The 16,901-nt window shown below is 38.8% G+C and overlaps 1 protein-coding gene across 1 annotated transcript in view; it reads right to left on the bottom strand.

The window, feature by feature from the left end:
* Positions 1-1,337: 1,337 nt before the first annotated feature.
* NEGR1 (neuronal growth regulator 1) overlaps positions 1,338-16,901 on the bottom strand; it is a 1,051,293-nt gene continuing 1,035,729 nt past the window's right edge. Inside the window, exon 7 of the mRNA XM_051999426.1 lies at positions 1,338-3,193. Coding sequence (XP_051855386.1) covers positions 3,069-3,193 — 125 coding nt within the window. The 3' untranslated portion in view covers positions 1,338-3,068. The remainder of the gene's footprint in view (positions 3,194-16,901) is intronic.

The raw sequence follows: 16,901 nt of genomic DNA, 5'->3' as shown, positions 1-16,901 counted from the left end.
CATGGAAACAGATACTGAGTTAGGACAGAATTTCTGCCACATCCCATAAGAAAAACACCAGACTTTAAAAATTCAAAATTAGGATCACTCTCTAAACTCATTAAAAGTCTTGGTTCATGTATTGATTGACCTGGATTCATCTGTACTTCTGCTCAATGGATCTTCCAAAGAGAAGGGCTTTCTTTGATTTGGGCTTTTCCCAAATGCAATGTCTACCTCTGATCTATTTCTTTTGTCCTTAAACATAGCATGGATATCAACGGTACTGAATTCTGGTGTGATATTGTCATTTCTAGTGAATAAGCCTAAGGTCTTAAAGCAACAATAGGGAAATATTGAGATTTAGAAGCTGTGTTGTCATAGATATACTGATTTCATCAAGATATCTGAAGGGCAAATCCTCTTATTATTTCAAGTGAAAGGCCCATGGTTCTTTGGTTTGGTTTTTATTTGCTTGATTTTATTTTGTTTTCTACTTATTTTTTTTTGTTTGAAAATTCTGCTTTCAGTATACCCACCAAAATGAATTCAATGATGTTTTTAGTGCTACTAAAATGGAAAAATGAATAGGGAGAGCTGAATTTGGAGCTAGTAAGAACTGAGGTCAAGCCTTGCTCATAACACATATTATCTATGTGACCGGGACCAAGTCACAAACCTTAGAGTTAAGGTTTTTCCAAGAGAGAGATTGTCCCCTTGTAAGACCAAGTTATAGATGACTCGTTTACCTGTGAGTTGTGAAGAGTTTTTCCACATATATTGTTTTCATCAATATCTATGAAAACATTTGTCCAAAAAACCCAACAAATTTCTGCCATTAAATATAATCAGATTTCATTTTTGTTTCCATTTTATGAGGAAAAAAAGGACACCATTCCAAAATTCATTTTGTAATTTAAACTGATCCATACTGTATTTTTTGTCCCTAAAATATACTAAGAAAATTTCATGATTTGGGTTGTGTGTGTTTGAAGCAACAGAGGATACCACATATTCAAAGGTGGGTTTGAGGGTGTGTGTTAGAGAGCATCTGGTCCTACCTTTCATTTTGCAAATGAGCAATTCCATGGTGTGGGAGGTTGTGAATCGTCTCTAGTAACAGGAACCATAGACAGCAAGAAGCATATGGGAGCTCCTACTCCAGGCCCAGGGATTTTTGGTCTTTTCCAAGAGGCACAAATGGGCAAGTCCTAATTCTGCATGTATCCTGCCTATGATGTTTCTTGCATCATTTACCTCTGGTGTTAGGATTAGCAGCAAAAACACAACGTAGGACCGAGCTCACGCAAACCTCAGAGGAGTGGAATGGAAAAAGCAGTCAAACGTGGAAACTGGTATTCAAGGCCATAGTGTTACTTTAATAAACAGTAAAACCACAGGAATATTACTGGAGAGTAGCACGTTTCAGGGTAACAGTATTTGTCTTCACTACTGTGGTCCTTGGTTCTTTACAAGAGAAAGAGAAATTTAGTATCCACAATGACTTACAGAATTAACATTTTCTTATTTTCCCATCACTAGTGGCTTACCTTCAACTTACATACATCATGTAAGAAGAAATAAAGCATGCTAACTGGGCCAGGCGATTCATCTGAGGGCGGAAGATTGCCCTTCAGAACGAGCTCTTTCAGAGACTGGCCTGGGATGGAAAGACATTCTAATATTCTGCCACCATTGTCGACTGTATACCAAGGTAGAGTTACTGGAATCACAAATCTTGGAGCACACTTTTAAAAAACATAGATAGCCTAGAACATCACCTGAGAAGGGCTCTCAGATGGCACAGAGTCAAACCCATTTGGCCAACAGAAGCACTGTCTACGGTATACTAACTTAACAGCTGCAATACAAACCCAAGTTCATGAGCAGAATCAATTTGGGAGCAGTGGACAAAAGAACTGCCATATTCTTTGAGGCAGCACAGAACTGATTTCATCTTGGAAGGGTGAGATGCCAAAGGGCCTCATCCCCGAAAAAATCTCCTGAAAGATTTGTGCTGTTTGATTTTTTTTCCAAACAAAAGCAAGAGAATAAAATAAAATAAGGGGGAGAGGGGGGGTCGATATCTTCTTCCAGAGAGGATACAGAGCTTAACTGTATCAACAGAAAAATTTACTTTAAATACACCTGACCTGTCCTGTCCTAGCAGAAAAAAGGGAAAAAAAAATCATCCATTTGAGCTTTGGGTAGAGTTCTGAACTGTTCTTTTATTCCCCTAATGATGGAGAAAGAGGTATTTAAAAAAAATACATATAAGCCAATACCACCTTCATTCAGGTAGGGATCAAGGATGGTCAAACTGACTGTTTTTTTTTTTTTCAATTTTAGCATTCACCCCAAAATTCCAAATTTGTTGAAGAGGAAGAGAAAATCTTTATTTATTTATTTATTTATTTTGTGAAGGCACACCCATGCTGAACTTACAGGAAAAAAAAATAAGCAGGACTGCATAGCGCAGTTATATTACAAGGCTCATTCTTGAAACCTGAATATCATGCTAGCAGAAAAATCTAGATATGTGTTATATTTTGAAGAAATGGTCTGAAGGCAATCGTATTTGCTTTTGTTTTTTTCTGAAAAAAAAAAAAAGGAAAAAATGCATTTGTGTGAATGGGAAGAATTTTTTTTTTTTTTTTTTTGGAAACAGGGAACTAAATGATTGTATTGCAGCCTCAAAGAATCCCATATTCACTGCAATATTCTTTTTTTTTTTTTTTTTTTTTTTTTTTTTTGTTTTTTGTAAACTACGGTCTGCAAGCTAGCAGACCATGACTGAATGCTTTTGAAAAGTTGTCGCTTACAAACATGAAATCACAATTAATATCCTCTAAAAGTAATTTCAGAGCTCGCACGTCTTAAAAAAAGGACAATGTGCACGGTAATGCAGCTAATCAAAAAAGGAGTCGAATTAAAGTATTTACATAATGAGCAATTCTACAGAAGGCGATCATTCCCCATGTAAGCACTGCTGATTACATCCCACGCTGCTCTGAACAAACTGTACCAGATTGGATCCAGTCATCGGCACTTTCAGAGAAACCTTCAAAGCCTTTTATGGGTCTGTACATTTATTGTAGAATGATGTCCTTCAGGTAGAGTATGCTGGTGAGAGAGGGCAGTGACAGGACCAGGGACCAGCAGGAGAACAGGATTTCAGCACTTCCGGTGATTCCATACTGGGCCGTACTTGGAGCTGGAAAGAGAGGGAACAGAGAGACGAGGTTGGATGTCAGTAGGATTCGAGAGAGGCAGGCCATTTTCCTCTGTGCTTGCTGAGGGACCCTTTCCCAACATCTGCCCCTTTCTAGCGGACTCAGATTGTCCAGCTAAATTGATTTCACATCAGCTCTCCTGCTTGGTATCCAATCCACCAACATCATGCCCCCATGCCAACTGCCACCTGGCAGCCCGTCCTTCCGCCCAATACCTTTTTTTTTTTTTTTTTTGTGGATCATCTTCACCAGGAGATTATAAACTCTTTGAGGATAGGGACTATTTTTTTCTTTCTTATTTATATTGACCAGATCAACACAGTCCTTGGCATACAATGTCATTTAAGAAATGTTTATTGACTAAGGTCAATAAAACTTTTTTGGGTTTGGGCAAGTACCACAGAGCTGCAATTTCACCAAGGTGGTTAACGATTCCCCAAATTAAAATGTAACTTGAGAGCTAAAGAGACCTTGGGGGTTATCTGGTTCAAATCCTCATCTTGCAGAAGGGGAAATTGAGGCCCAAGATGGTGAAAAGATTCACTAAGATCATACTGCAATATCAGAGGCAGTCTCCCAAACCAGAGTGCTTTCAACTAGCCTTTGCTGTCTTATTGGAAGTACAGTGTTCTACCCTTTGGTCCATAATCAGCAAGACATTCTGCCTCTGACATACAAAATGTGTGATACTTAACATCTCTCAATCTCAGCTTCCTCATCTCTACAATGGGGCTAATAATAACACTCATCTCCCCGGTCATTTCAAGGATCAATTCAATCCCCAATAGAGAGATTCTTTAAAAAATTAATTCAGTTTTAAACTAACAAAGCTGAAAAAAGCACAAAGACTCGGGGACATGCTCTGTCAAGTTCTTTACAAGCCTGATCTAAAAAGCAACATACTGTTCATCCATTTGCTTTTCTATTGATTTTTCCAATGAAGCTAAAGGTAAAACAGAATTTTTGCAAACATCATGAAGTTGGATTTTCATCAGTGCAGCTAGATTCATCCTAACCAAAATATGTATTGTAGGAAGCATAATCTTAGCTGTGCACTGGGGTGCTCGAGAGGAGAATGAGACCCATCTAGGTGGCTATTTTCCTTCTCCCTAGAATATATGATCAGCAGCATGGGCCACTGGGAAGAGATCTGGCCTTCAAGTTGGAAGTCCTGGGCTCAAGTTTTACTCAGATATATACTGGCTTCATGAACCAGTCACAACTCTCAATGGTTTAATGGCAGAGCCACTCTGGATTTTCTCTATTAATGAAACATGACATACTTAAAACAAAACAAAACAAAACATACTTTAAAAAAATGAATGAAGAAATGAGTACTCTTATTGATGTTTGCATTTCAAGTTCCTTTACTTAATAAGAAAATGAATAATGACCCATAGAAACCTCTTAATTCTTTCCCTTTACCCCAATCTATAAATGGAAACCAGATATACTCTTAGGTCCTCAGCCTATGAATTACCTTCAGGTTGTTTCTAACAGGACTTTCACAAATGCATATATTGCCTGGCAGCAGGAAAAAATAAATTGGTTTGTTTATGTCGATTCAGGAATTAGGAAAGAGGAAAACTACACTTGTTCCCACCAACAGAGAATTTCATTGACAGTATATATGCAAACTGGGTATTGTAGTGGAACGTGATTTGACTTCTAGGTATATTACTCTGCAACATATACAAAACCAAATTAAATGTTTAGTGTCCTTATTTTCATCACAAATTAAGGGGGGGGGGAAGATGATAAAAGAAGTTCTATTGCTGGGGAAATAGCTTTCCAAGGCCTGGTTTAATAGACATCAAGGTTCAGAGTTTGAAAATGCTAAAATAAATGAATGAACAAAACAAGAAATGAACAACTTCAACTTTTTACTTATGACCTAGAGATGTATCTCTCCCTCCTCCCTTTCCCTCTTTCCTCTTTCTCCCTCCCTTTTCTTTTCTTCCCTTTTTCTCTTTTCTTACCCCTCTTCTCTCTTTTCTATCCCTCCCTTTCTCCCTTCTTCTTTCTTCTCTCCTTCCTTCCTTCTTCCTTCCTTCCTTCCTTCCTTCCTTCCTTCCTTCCTTCCTTCCTTCCTTCCTTCCTTCCTTCCTTCCTTCCTTCCTTCCTTCCTTCCTTCCTTCCTTCCTTTCTTCCTTCCTTCTTTCCTTCCTTCCTTCCTTCCTTCTTCTTTTCTCCTGTTTTTCTTTTAAAATATTTAATCAACATTTGCTGCACTTTCATAATTTGCAAAATGTCAGACTTGAAAGTCACATTAGTAGCTGTCTAGTTCAGCTCATCCCTGATCATGAAGCTTTCCACACCATTCTGAACAAACAGTTTATTGATCCTTTTCTCAAAGGCCTGTATTGATGAGGAGCCCATTGTTTTTTAGGTAGACCTTTCTACTTTTGGATAGCTCCAATTGAAATGCATTTGCCCCATCCACTCCCCAATTGAGTCTATCTTGTTCTATCCAATTTCCAAATCCTCCTACTTCTGCCTCTATTCCCCTTCCCTTGACCAAATAAAAGTCTAATTCCATTTCCTAGTGCCAAGACTTTTCTGATATGGGTGCATTGACCGTTGCTTACTAAGAGGAGGAATCATGAGATTTTGTGATTAAGCAATCACATGAGACTATGGAAAATGGGCAACTCTCTACTTTCTGGCCTCTCTCTCTTAACCAACCTTTTGTAGAGTTTGGGCATCTCCCTTTCAATAGAAACATAATACAGATTCATTCTCTTTGGTGTTCCTGAATGAGCAAAGATCATTGGGAAGGGGCTCTTCTGAGCTGAGTTTGGCTATTGGTTTGGAAAAGAAACTGGGGGACACTTTGAATTGGTCAGATAGATTGTCTGGACTGATGGACATGCTAAAGCGCAGACCTCAAGTTACCCAAATAGCTTGATTCTTGTCTGGAAGTTCAAGTGGGATTTTCTTTCTTTTTTCTGGTGTTGGGGGGTGACACTTAGGAGAGAAAATGTAGAACCCATTTCTAATCTCTAATTCTGCCTCTTCATATTAGCATCAATAAACCAGAATTTACAGAGTACTTGAAGGTTTGTGAATTGTTTACAGATAGTATCTTATTTAATTCTCACAACAGTCTTGGGAAGTTGGTGTTATTATTACCCCCATTTTATAGATGATGAAACTGAAGCAAACAATAACTAAATGATTTGTTCAAGAACACAGTTGATAACCATGCGAGGTAGGATTTGAACTCAGGCTGTAATGCCAGAGAAACCGAGGCAAGATAGAGATTAGAGAGTTTTTAATATTTTATTTGAAAGGGAGAGATTTACTGGGACCAAATGGATTCATGGTTTGGTCCTAGGACTGAATGAGGCTATTGTCGCCAAGAATCCAGCCATAGCCAATGTGAGTTCTCAATGATATAATGAGAGTTCTCAATGACATAATGAGAGTTCTCAATGACATGTGGCTCCAAGCTACCAGGGAATAGACTGAGGCAGGGGCAGAGTCAGAGCACTGAGAGTAGAAGGGACTATCAATCTGGTTCTGACAGGGTGAGAGAGGCAGACATTTTGATAAGTAGGGAAGGTCTGGGGTCATGATGTCTAAGATAGAAGGTCTTTTTCCTTATCTGGATCATGATAATTAGGAGGGAGGGGTGTTGTTGCAGGATTGAGCAGAACAATTAGGAACCGAGGCAGAATAATTCAGGGAAACTGAGGCAGGACAATTTAGAAAAACTGAATCAGGACAACAAAAGGGAACTGTGGCACAACAAGGTCTTCCTTCAGGCCTGGGTTTTATCTATTGTGCCAATCTATCTTGTTTTTCATGCATGGGCTTCATACAGAATTGTCCACAATACTTTACTACATGAAAAATAACATTGTTAAATTGTCAATAATTCAAAATTCTGCTTTATTAGTAAACAAAATACATTTTTATATTGCCCCAAATATATTTTATATGTGTTTTATGTTTTGTGTGTAAGCAGTCCCTTTAGTCTATTAAAGAGACCATGGCAAGTACCTCAAGGAGATTTTTCTACTATTCTTAGTAGAGGTTCAACTCTAAACCAAGGCAACCAGGTGCCATCAAGGAATGGTCTGGGGGATCAGAACAGTCTGTCAATCAACATTTATTAAGCACCTACTATGTGCCAAGAATTACTCAAAGATAATTGGATAGGGCAGTTAATCTATCACCAGGTTGACAGTTATGGGTCAAGGGTGACGGCAAAAAGCAGAAGTCAAGCTAAAACATAATCAAAAGCTAGAGAGATTTACAAAAGTTGTAAAGTCAATGACCCAAAGGTTAGAAGCAAGATCCTGGGTACACACTAGTTTAGCAGATTGAAATTCAGACTAAAATAGTCTGAATAATAGTCTTAGATCTAAAGTCTCCCATGCTTTTTGACTTGACAAGAATCAACTATGAGTAGGTTTCCAGAGCAAGGGATGGAGATGCAAGAAAAAAAGTCCAATGAGACGATTATAGAATGACAGAGTTCGAAGAGGCCATGGAGTTTATCCAGCTCAGTGTCCTTTAAAGACACTTCCTACCAATTCACATTTGATACTAATCTGTCATTTCTGTGCCTTTGCACCAGATGTCCCCCATGCCCAGAATACAGTGGGCTCTCACCCTACCTTCTGGATTCCCTCACTTTCTTTGAAAAGTAGCTCAAGCATCATCTATGTGGGACTTTTCCAAATTCCCCCAACCACTTACTTGTTTGAAAGTACTTTATCTTTTTTGGATTCTCTTTATATTTATTCTTTGTATTTATTCACATGTTTATTACATATTGATTCTTTATGTTTATTTATATTTATGTAGGGATTTTTCTTACTCATTAGAATATTAGTGGGGATAGGAATAATTATTTGTTGCATTTTGTATCTCCATCCCTTAGCCCAGCATTAGGCATACAAAGGATATATATTAGGAGGATAACATATCTATATTATATATTATGTTTTCTCCTTTCTTCCTTCTGTCCTTCCTTCCTTCCTTCCTCCCTCTTTCTCTCTCTCTCTCTCTCTCTCTCTCTCTCTCTCTCTCCAATTTTCTCTCTCTCTCTCTCTCTCCAATTTTCTCTCTCTCTCTCTCTCTCTCTCTCTCTCGCCAATTTTCTCTCTCTCTCTCTCTCTCCAATTTTCTCTCTCTCTCTCTCTCTTTCTCTCTCTCTCTCTTTTTCTATTTCTCTCTCTCTTTCCTTCTTATCCCCTCTAGACTGAAAGTGCAATAGCCATTCACTGATTTCACAGAAGCTTAATCTGCTCCATTTCCAGTTCATCCCACCCTCGGCAGCCTGATACTCCCCTCTCCCAGAGATTCACTACTCCACTGCCCGGTCTTTGTCAGCCATCCAACCTGCCGAGGCCATTACCTATCAGAACTCCTTCATTCTAGATTCTACCAGACTCTGGTTCTCTGATAGGAAGGACTGAAACTTAAAAGTCTTAGTAGAGGTTCAAGCATAAACCAAGGCAACCAGATGCCATCAAGGAATGGCATTCTGAGATTTAAGGTCTTAGCGTTTCTTAGGAAAGAAATATGGGAAGTGATCTGGGAATTGATTTGGGTTACTGAGCAGGGGGGTCAGTTAAAATGAAGTTCAGGCAGGTGGGATTTCTTCCAGGCCTCAAGAGAACAATCCAATCTGGACTTTAACACTGATCTTCCATCTCATTGGAGGCTGATTATCATTCCCAATAATTTGCAGCTGCTGCAGCATGTGATTTTTATCTTGGCGGGTTTCCCTTGTCTTGCTATAATTTTTTATTTTTAGGCAAGTGCTGAAAGTGTGAAATATTGAATTTTGGTACAATACCAATTACTCTTCTCGTAATTCCCCTCAATTATTCACGAGTTAATGGAACTAGTTTGATTCAAGTTGGAGAACTATTCCTAAAACAATGATCTGCAATCTTAAGTTACTTTAGTTATCTCCATCAATTTTACTTTTCTTGGAACAACAGCAACAAAACTTAATCAATCAAAGTTAGCGGCACCAAAGCTAGGGATAGCAGCTGGGACTGTGATTGCTAGAGGGGATTCTACTCCTAGAGAGCTGCCCAGAGTAGAGGTGTCCAAAACCCCACCCACAAACAGGCTACATACTGCCAGCTGTGACAGTGCACTCAGGTATAGCCTGGACCACAATAAAATCTAACTAGAAAATATTTAACAAATAAACATCAATAATGTCACATTTAAAAACTAAGTCAATATGGAGCCTCTAGGGATTGTGACACAAAGAATGGTGGCTCCTGCTTTTATTTGAGTTTGATACCACTGATACACCTTATGTGGTGTAAGGGATAGCCTGCTTCACTAGGTAGTATAGGTGCATTAGATGGTATAGGGAATAGCCTGACTCACCTGTGGTCAGGAAGACCCATGTTCAGATTTGAGACAGACATAATCATTTTGTCATTTCAGAATATTCGATTCATTTTATCTGACATTTATTAGGTAACTACTTAGGTACCAGGTGCTGTGCTAGGTACTGTGAATTCAAAGATAATATAAAATAAGGCCCTGCCCTTAAGGAGGCTAAATCTTATTGGATTTGCTTAGAAAGCAGCTTTTTGATTGGCTATCAGGATTGGCAGGTTGGGAGTATGTAGGATGAAATTGCAAATGATACTGACTTCGACTGCTTTGAATGAGACTTTTTTTTTGGGGGGATGGCATTTGTGATTCAATCTGATGTCTCACTAAATGATCAGCTGTTGCTTTATAAGAAATTTTTATGAATATCCCTGTCTATGGAAAAGCCACCAAAATGGCCGCTAAATGAACGTATTGATTCTTTAGAGTTCTATAATTTTGACCCACATCCATCTCCACAAACAGTACCCTAAAGCTTGGCTGTAAGAATGCCAGTAAGGAAATGGGCCTTGGAATTGGGATCAGCTGGTGAGTGGGCTGCATGTGAGAGGAAATAAAAATCCAGATTCTAAAATCCTATTACAAACAAAAGAATACTGCTGATGTCATACACCAGTCAGGACAAATTCAAAGATAATTCACGTGATTTCTGAGGGTAGTGTCACAGGGTGCGAGAATCTCAGTGCAAGTGGTGGAGTCAATTGTTTCAAACTCACAAAAACCTAGAAATGATGTAAAAGAGGGACGTGGGGCCCAGGAGCTAATGGCCAATTTATATTAACCTTTTGTCAAAGTTGGCTCACACCTTATTTCAACAGATTATAGCTAATGAAGTATATGGCCTTTTGTTTGTTTGGATGCTTGTTTTAATTATGCTTACTATGTTTAGATTTTGTTTTTAATAAAAAAGGTGATTATAAGAATATGTTGACTACAAACTGGGGAGCAGGGGCAGTTGGCCATTTTGTCTGTATGTCTCCAGATCCACGATGTCTACATGTTGCCCGTCACATGACTGGTGCTTAAGAAGTGCATTTTCAATTGAGTTGGATTTTGGACTATTCTATATTCAGACTCTGAATACCTATCTATACATTAAAAATACTTTCCTATATACTCACTGCCCAATTTCTTTTTATAATTAGTTGCTAAGATCATAAACTCAAGACTTAGAGATAGAAGGAGCTACAGAGGCACCTATCCAACATCCTCATCTCACTGATGGGCTAAGGAAGGAATATGGAGCTGAAATAACTACTCAAGCATGCACAGGTGGGATTGGAAGCATCCAAAGACACATTTAAATCTTAACCTTTGTTCTTCAGATCTGGGCTTCTTTTCCCTGCTTATGCTTTGGTTCTCTTATCAGCTGGCATGTATAAAAACACATGTGGGATTTTTCTTGAAAGCTAGTGTATCCCTCCAAAAGAGAGGACTGGCCCTTTGAGACAGGGAAACCAAGTCCCTCCTCAGACACATCCTGGCTGTGAGTGAATTACTTCCCTTCTCAATGCCCCAAGCAACTCTCAGAATAATAGCCCATGAGCATTCAATCTACACCAATGGAAGGAGTTTCTACACTTATGATAAATAACAGACCTTCACTGACCATCCTTCCCCTATTATTCACTTACTCACTCATTCAATACAAACTCTTTTCTGTAACTTTCTTCTTCTTCTTTTTTGGTCCTAGCATTCTTGTTTGACATTCAAACTAGCAGCCCTAGAGGGCCTAGACTTCCAATGAGATCTGAACCATTAGATTAACTTCAAATCTGGCTTTTGCTGCCATCAGTGCTTTCTTATTGGCAAACACTATTGCTACTCCTCATGGCAAATAACTATATCCTGGAGGACTTTCTTCCCAGGAGTCTGTTCTCCTCCTTCCTCTCGTAGAATAGAATTTTAAGAAAGCCCCAGCCATGCTTTACTTCACTCCTTTCTCTCTAGATCTCTTCTTCCACAATCTGTTCCTATTGCCTCTTCTAGTTCCTCCTCTCGTTCTGGAACCATGAGCAAATCAATTCTGCCGTTGTTCCGGAATGGATTATATCAATATAATCCCCTTTAACTTTACTTTCCCAAATCCTTTCTCAAAGTGTTTCTCCCTAACCGATCCCCTCCCTGGGTGTAAGCACCTCTGCGACAGAGCCCCTCTTTTTTTGTGTGTGTATGTATTATGTTTCCTTTTATGCTTGCCACAAAAGAGGTGCTTAATAAATGCTTTTTCATTCAATCATTCATAATATTCAATACATTTGATTCTCCTGAAATCCTTGAAGGAAAAGGCTGTTTTATTTTTGCTCTGGTATCCCCCACATGGAGTCAAGTGCCTGGTATCTAACTGATGCTCAATAAATGCTTGCTAATTGATTAATCACTGGGAGATCCATGGAATACTACCTTAGAGAGCGTTATCTCTGGGATCATTTCAAATCACACTGTGCTTCAGGGTTTGATTCTAATCTGCATTAAGTACATCCAGGATAATAACCATCAGAGATATTTATCTATGGAAAGGACTGATGCATGAAGTCCTTTTGTGGCCCAGATGTTGGCTACCCAACACTACCTTACTTCTGCCTGGCTTCTTTTTCAAGATTCAGCTCAAACTCAATTTTCTTCAGGGAGCCTTTTTTGGTCCTTGCAGTTGCTAGTGTCCACTATGTGAGGCTGTACCTCTTATGTCCATTGTGTACATCCTGTATATTGTTCCCACAGTTAGAATGTGAGCTCTTTGAGGGAGGGGTCAGATGTCTTCTAGTTGTATGACCCTGGGCTAATAATAGCACCTTCTTCACAGGGTTGATTTAAGGATCAAATGAGATAACAGATAGAAAACGCATTGCAAATGTTCAAGCTCCCCAGAATTCAACTGTGATTATTATTCTTATTATTAGTTTACATTTAAATAACATTTAATGTCAGCCAAGCACTTTGTGCAGATCCTTTTCTAGATTGAGGTTGATGTAGCAGAATGCCATATAAATACATCTCCTACGCGCAAAGCTTGAGTGTGTTACATGAGCACTATAACCAGGCCAGGTTGATCTGGCTAAATAAATACTGCAGAGACCCATCATAATGTATATAAAAAGCCATTATTCGTTATTTAAGTTTCTCTCACCATGTGCCAGGGTTTCTAAGACTTCCATTCCATCTTAACTAATGACATTTTGCTTCATTAAATGTCTGTTGTATGTCCGAGTAAGCTCATAATAGAAATTGATCCATGGGCTGGCTGAGGTCATATCTGCTCAGTGATTAACCCACTGTACCCTCCTACTTCTCTCTCCATGCATGACATTAACTCAGCTTTTTTTTTTTTGTTTTTTTAGCTCCCCTCCTTCCCTTTATCAGATGCTGTGATGAAGGAAAGTTATATTTACAACATTAGGGCTTTTTATATCTTCAGGTGCTGGACAGAGCAATCCCCATGAGCTGGTATAAACAAAGCGTTAGGACAAATGTGGCCGTCATCATGGGACTGAATAGATCTGCCATTTACCCTAGTAGTAGAAATCGGGGAGGAATCAAAATGTCAGGTCAATCCATTGGGAGGCCGGGGAGACCCATAACTCGTCCTTCTTACCCTCTTCCTCCTCTTTTACCTTCTCTGATATTTAAATACTGACTATTTAGCAAGCACTGAAGATATAGTTAGAAAGATCTGGCCTCAGACCCTAGCTGAATGACCCGGGGCAAGTCAGTTAACTGTCTCTGCTTCAGTTTACTCAACTGCAAAATGGGGGTGAATAATAACAACTACCCTTTGAGGTTGTTGTGAGGATTACATGAAATAATATTTAAGATTATTCAGCACAATCCTTGAGACATAGTAGGTGCTTAATAAATGTTGATTTATTCCTTGATACTCTTCTTCTGTTCTGACATGTTATAGGATTCATGGCCATTCTAGGTTAGTAGTCACTCACAATGATTTCTCTAAAGACCCCCACCAAGAGCAAAAAAATTGGAGTTGTGGCTGAAAATATCATATCAAGCAAAGTAAGCATAATCCTGAATGAAAAAGCAAACAAACAAAACAAAAGGGTATTTAATGGATCGGCAAATGTTCAGGGCTTTGTTGCAAAAAGACCTGAACTTAATAGAAAATTTGATAAACAAGATCCAAGAAAAATATAAGATAAACACCAAAGAGTAAATACAAAAAGACTTAATAATGACAAACATTTTATGTTTTATACATGGAAATGTAAACTGTATGCTTAAGATTGTCATTAGTAATTGGGTAGCTTGAAAGACTGGAGTAGAGCTGAATATGATGTGATTCTAAACAGCAAAACTGAGTAGAAAACACAGAGAAATTAGATGGGGGAGAAGGGCTGGTAGTTTTGGAACCTTGTTCTCCTTGGGGTTAAAGAGGGAACAATACACACACAAACAGACATACACACACACACACACACACACACACACACACACACACATATATGAGAGAGAGAGAGAGAGAAAGAGAGAGAGAGAGAGAGAGAGATAACTATAAGGTTCTAAATTCAGAAAACAATAAGAGGGTAAAGGGATAGGAATGGGCAAATAAGATAAGAGGGGGTATAGATGAGTGTAGATTAACAAGATCCTTGAAGGAGGGGTAGGTTAAATAATAACAAGGCAAGGTACTGGGTAGAAGTAAAGCAGAGGAGTCAGCTGTGATCGGAAATAAGAGATATATACAAATATAATCATGATGATTAGGAGTAGACAACAGAGTTTTGAATCCCCTCCCCCATGTCAAAGTCTCACCTTATTCAGTCATTCTGACTCTTAGCAAAGCTTAAACCATCTTCTTCTTCCACCAGGAGATAAGAGGACAGAGGTTTCCTGGTGGAGGATTCTGAGTGACAGACCTGAAGTTGGAAGTGAGCTCCCTCAAGACCTTTTGTTTCTCTATTTAAGTTAGTTTGGGGAAAGAAAGCAATTCTAGGAAATTCAGAAGAAGCAAGGGCAGCCTGAAGCAGGTTGGCACTGGGTCTAAAGCTTAGCCTTCACTCAAATGATGAGCCATAATTAGAGAAAGGTGACGTGCTTTTTCCTCCTGAGCACTAACATTGAGAGGGTGCTAAGAGCATCTGTACAGCCTTTAGCAGGTAAAAACAGCTGCACTTTGCACCTCATTAGCAAAAATCACTTGTGCAAAAAGGAAGCTCACAGATGGAGCTTTTGTGGACATGCTTTGTATTCTAGGGGAACTTCTCAGGCCAGCCCTACTAAAATCCTTTCCTCTCTTCCCTTCCCATGGTGGCTTCCAGGGACTAGGTTCAAGGGAACTCAGCGGACTTTGAAGCCCAGCCCCTTTCATTTGAGGGCTGAAGACCAGGAAGTTTGAATGACTGGCCTCAAAGCAGAGGTGCCAAATGAATCTGGCCTTTGATTCCAGATTCAGAATTGTTTCCACTGTACATAGGGGCTTCCCCTCTCTCTGGATGGTTACCACATAGAGCCTCAGCTTTCTCTCTGTGTGGTTCCTTATATCTTGGGATCCAAATTCTCTATCCAAATTATTTCTTCACTCTCCTTCTGCTCCATGGTATTTATCCTGACAGCAACAAGATGGGATTTCTCCCCACCGTGGATCTTATGACTTGGGGCCCACAATATTTATCCAAAATCTCTCTGTTCCTCCTTACCATCTCCAAGACTTATCCTGGGTGGGTATTGTGGTGTTTTCTCAAGATGCTAGAATTCGTAGATAGTGGACTGTGCAATAACTATCTGACCTTTGCTTTCAATATTATGACTCAGTAAATGGTTCTCTAGAAAACCAACCATAATAATATACAAATAGCCTGCATTCTATAGTATTTGAACCTTGCAAAGTACTGGTTGTGGCTTAAACATAGTCAGCAGATAATTTCAGAGTTAGTATGGATCTAAACAGCCACCTAGTCCAACCCATAATCCTCCCCCCCAATACCTGGCACAAACGCACCCATCAGATAATTCCCCCCAGCCTCTGCTGAAGAATTCAGAGGCTCTGCTACCATCTTCTGAGGCATCCCATTTCTGCCTTTGAAAACTCTAATTGTCAAGAAGTATTTCCTGAAATCAAATCTAAATAGACCTCTTTGCGACTCCTACCCATTTGGTGAATGGATGAATCATATGTGCAGCTTCAGTAAAAATAAACAAAGCTGCCCCGTTGGGGCATATTTGTGTACAGCTCGGCCTCCTCCATGCAGGACTCGGGAGAGTTCGTTGAGCTCTCCCAGCTCCAGGAGCTCTTAGGTAACGTTTTTTTGCTGTTAGCCGCAATGCCCTTAGCAATAATAATTTTTAAAAGAAAGAACATAAAAGCCTAATTAGAGTTGGTGCCTTCTCTTATAGATTCCTGTGCTAGGAATATCACCTGCTGAGCTACATGATCATCATTTTCATTTCTGCTACACCAGCAACATTGCCTAATGAAACTTTGGTATTCTATTGTATTTCTTAAATATTTAAAAGCATTCACAAGTTCCGATATTTTTTTTCATTGCAATTTCAGCTACAGAATATGCTCTTCAAAATAACCTTGAAATGCTTTGTTATCACAGAGCCAGACTGACTTTCGTTTCTGCCGAGGGTGAAAAGGTTTATAAAATGGGAATTAGATAAAGTATTCTTGAAGAAAAGTTGGGCCCATTTTTTTGGGGGGAGATGGAAAATAGTTAAAAAACACAGAAATAAAACCCCATATTTGTCCATTCTAGTAAAGTATATAATTTCAAAAGTTCTGTACAATATCCATACAAATGAGGATTTCCCATCAAAGTTCATAAGCTGTTCTAATTTGAAGAAAACAAGGTAATAATTACTTGAATCTACAATACTAAAAAAATACCCTAGGTCAAATCCACCACAATTAAAAAAATAAATTTATTTTTGAACATCATTTTTAAATTTGTTGTTGAAATTCTATACTACAAAAACAAAGTGGATGAAAAACAGTCATTTCTCAGACTGACTTCCATCATACAAGTCAATAGCAAGTGCTATAGTTAAATAATGACGTGTTTCCATAGTTGAGTAGGTAGAAGAGTTTGAAGCAGATTGACTATTACTGACTATTTCTTATTACAAATATCCATCTTGTTACTATTCATATTCTGGTGATACTATGTGGGTACAAATACAGGAAACTGTGAGCTCATGAGAAACAGGTTGTTGGATAGATCAAAATTACAAGTAATCGAAAGCTACCTAGTAAGTTGATGTAGCTTGCATAGTATTAACAATGAGTTGTGAGAAAACAGATAGGGTAGCACACTGTTTGGGGAAAGGATAAACAAGTTGTAGGGTATGAATGAAATGGGA

The sequence above is a fragment of the Antechinus flavipes genome, chromosome 4 (genome assembly GCF_016432865.1).
Source record: "Antechinus flavipes isolate AdamAnt ecotype Samford, QLD, Australia chromosome 4, AdamAnt_v2, whole genome shotgun sequence".
NCBI classification, from domain to species: domain Eukaryota; kingdom Metazoa; phylum Chordata; class Mammalia; order Dasyuromorphia; family Dasyuridae; genus Antechinus; species Antechinus flavipes.
The sequence above is the reverse complement of the archived record's forward strand: the minus strand, read 5'-3'. Positions and strand labels throughout refer to the sequence as shown.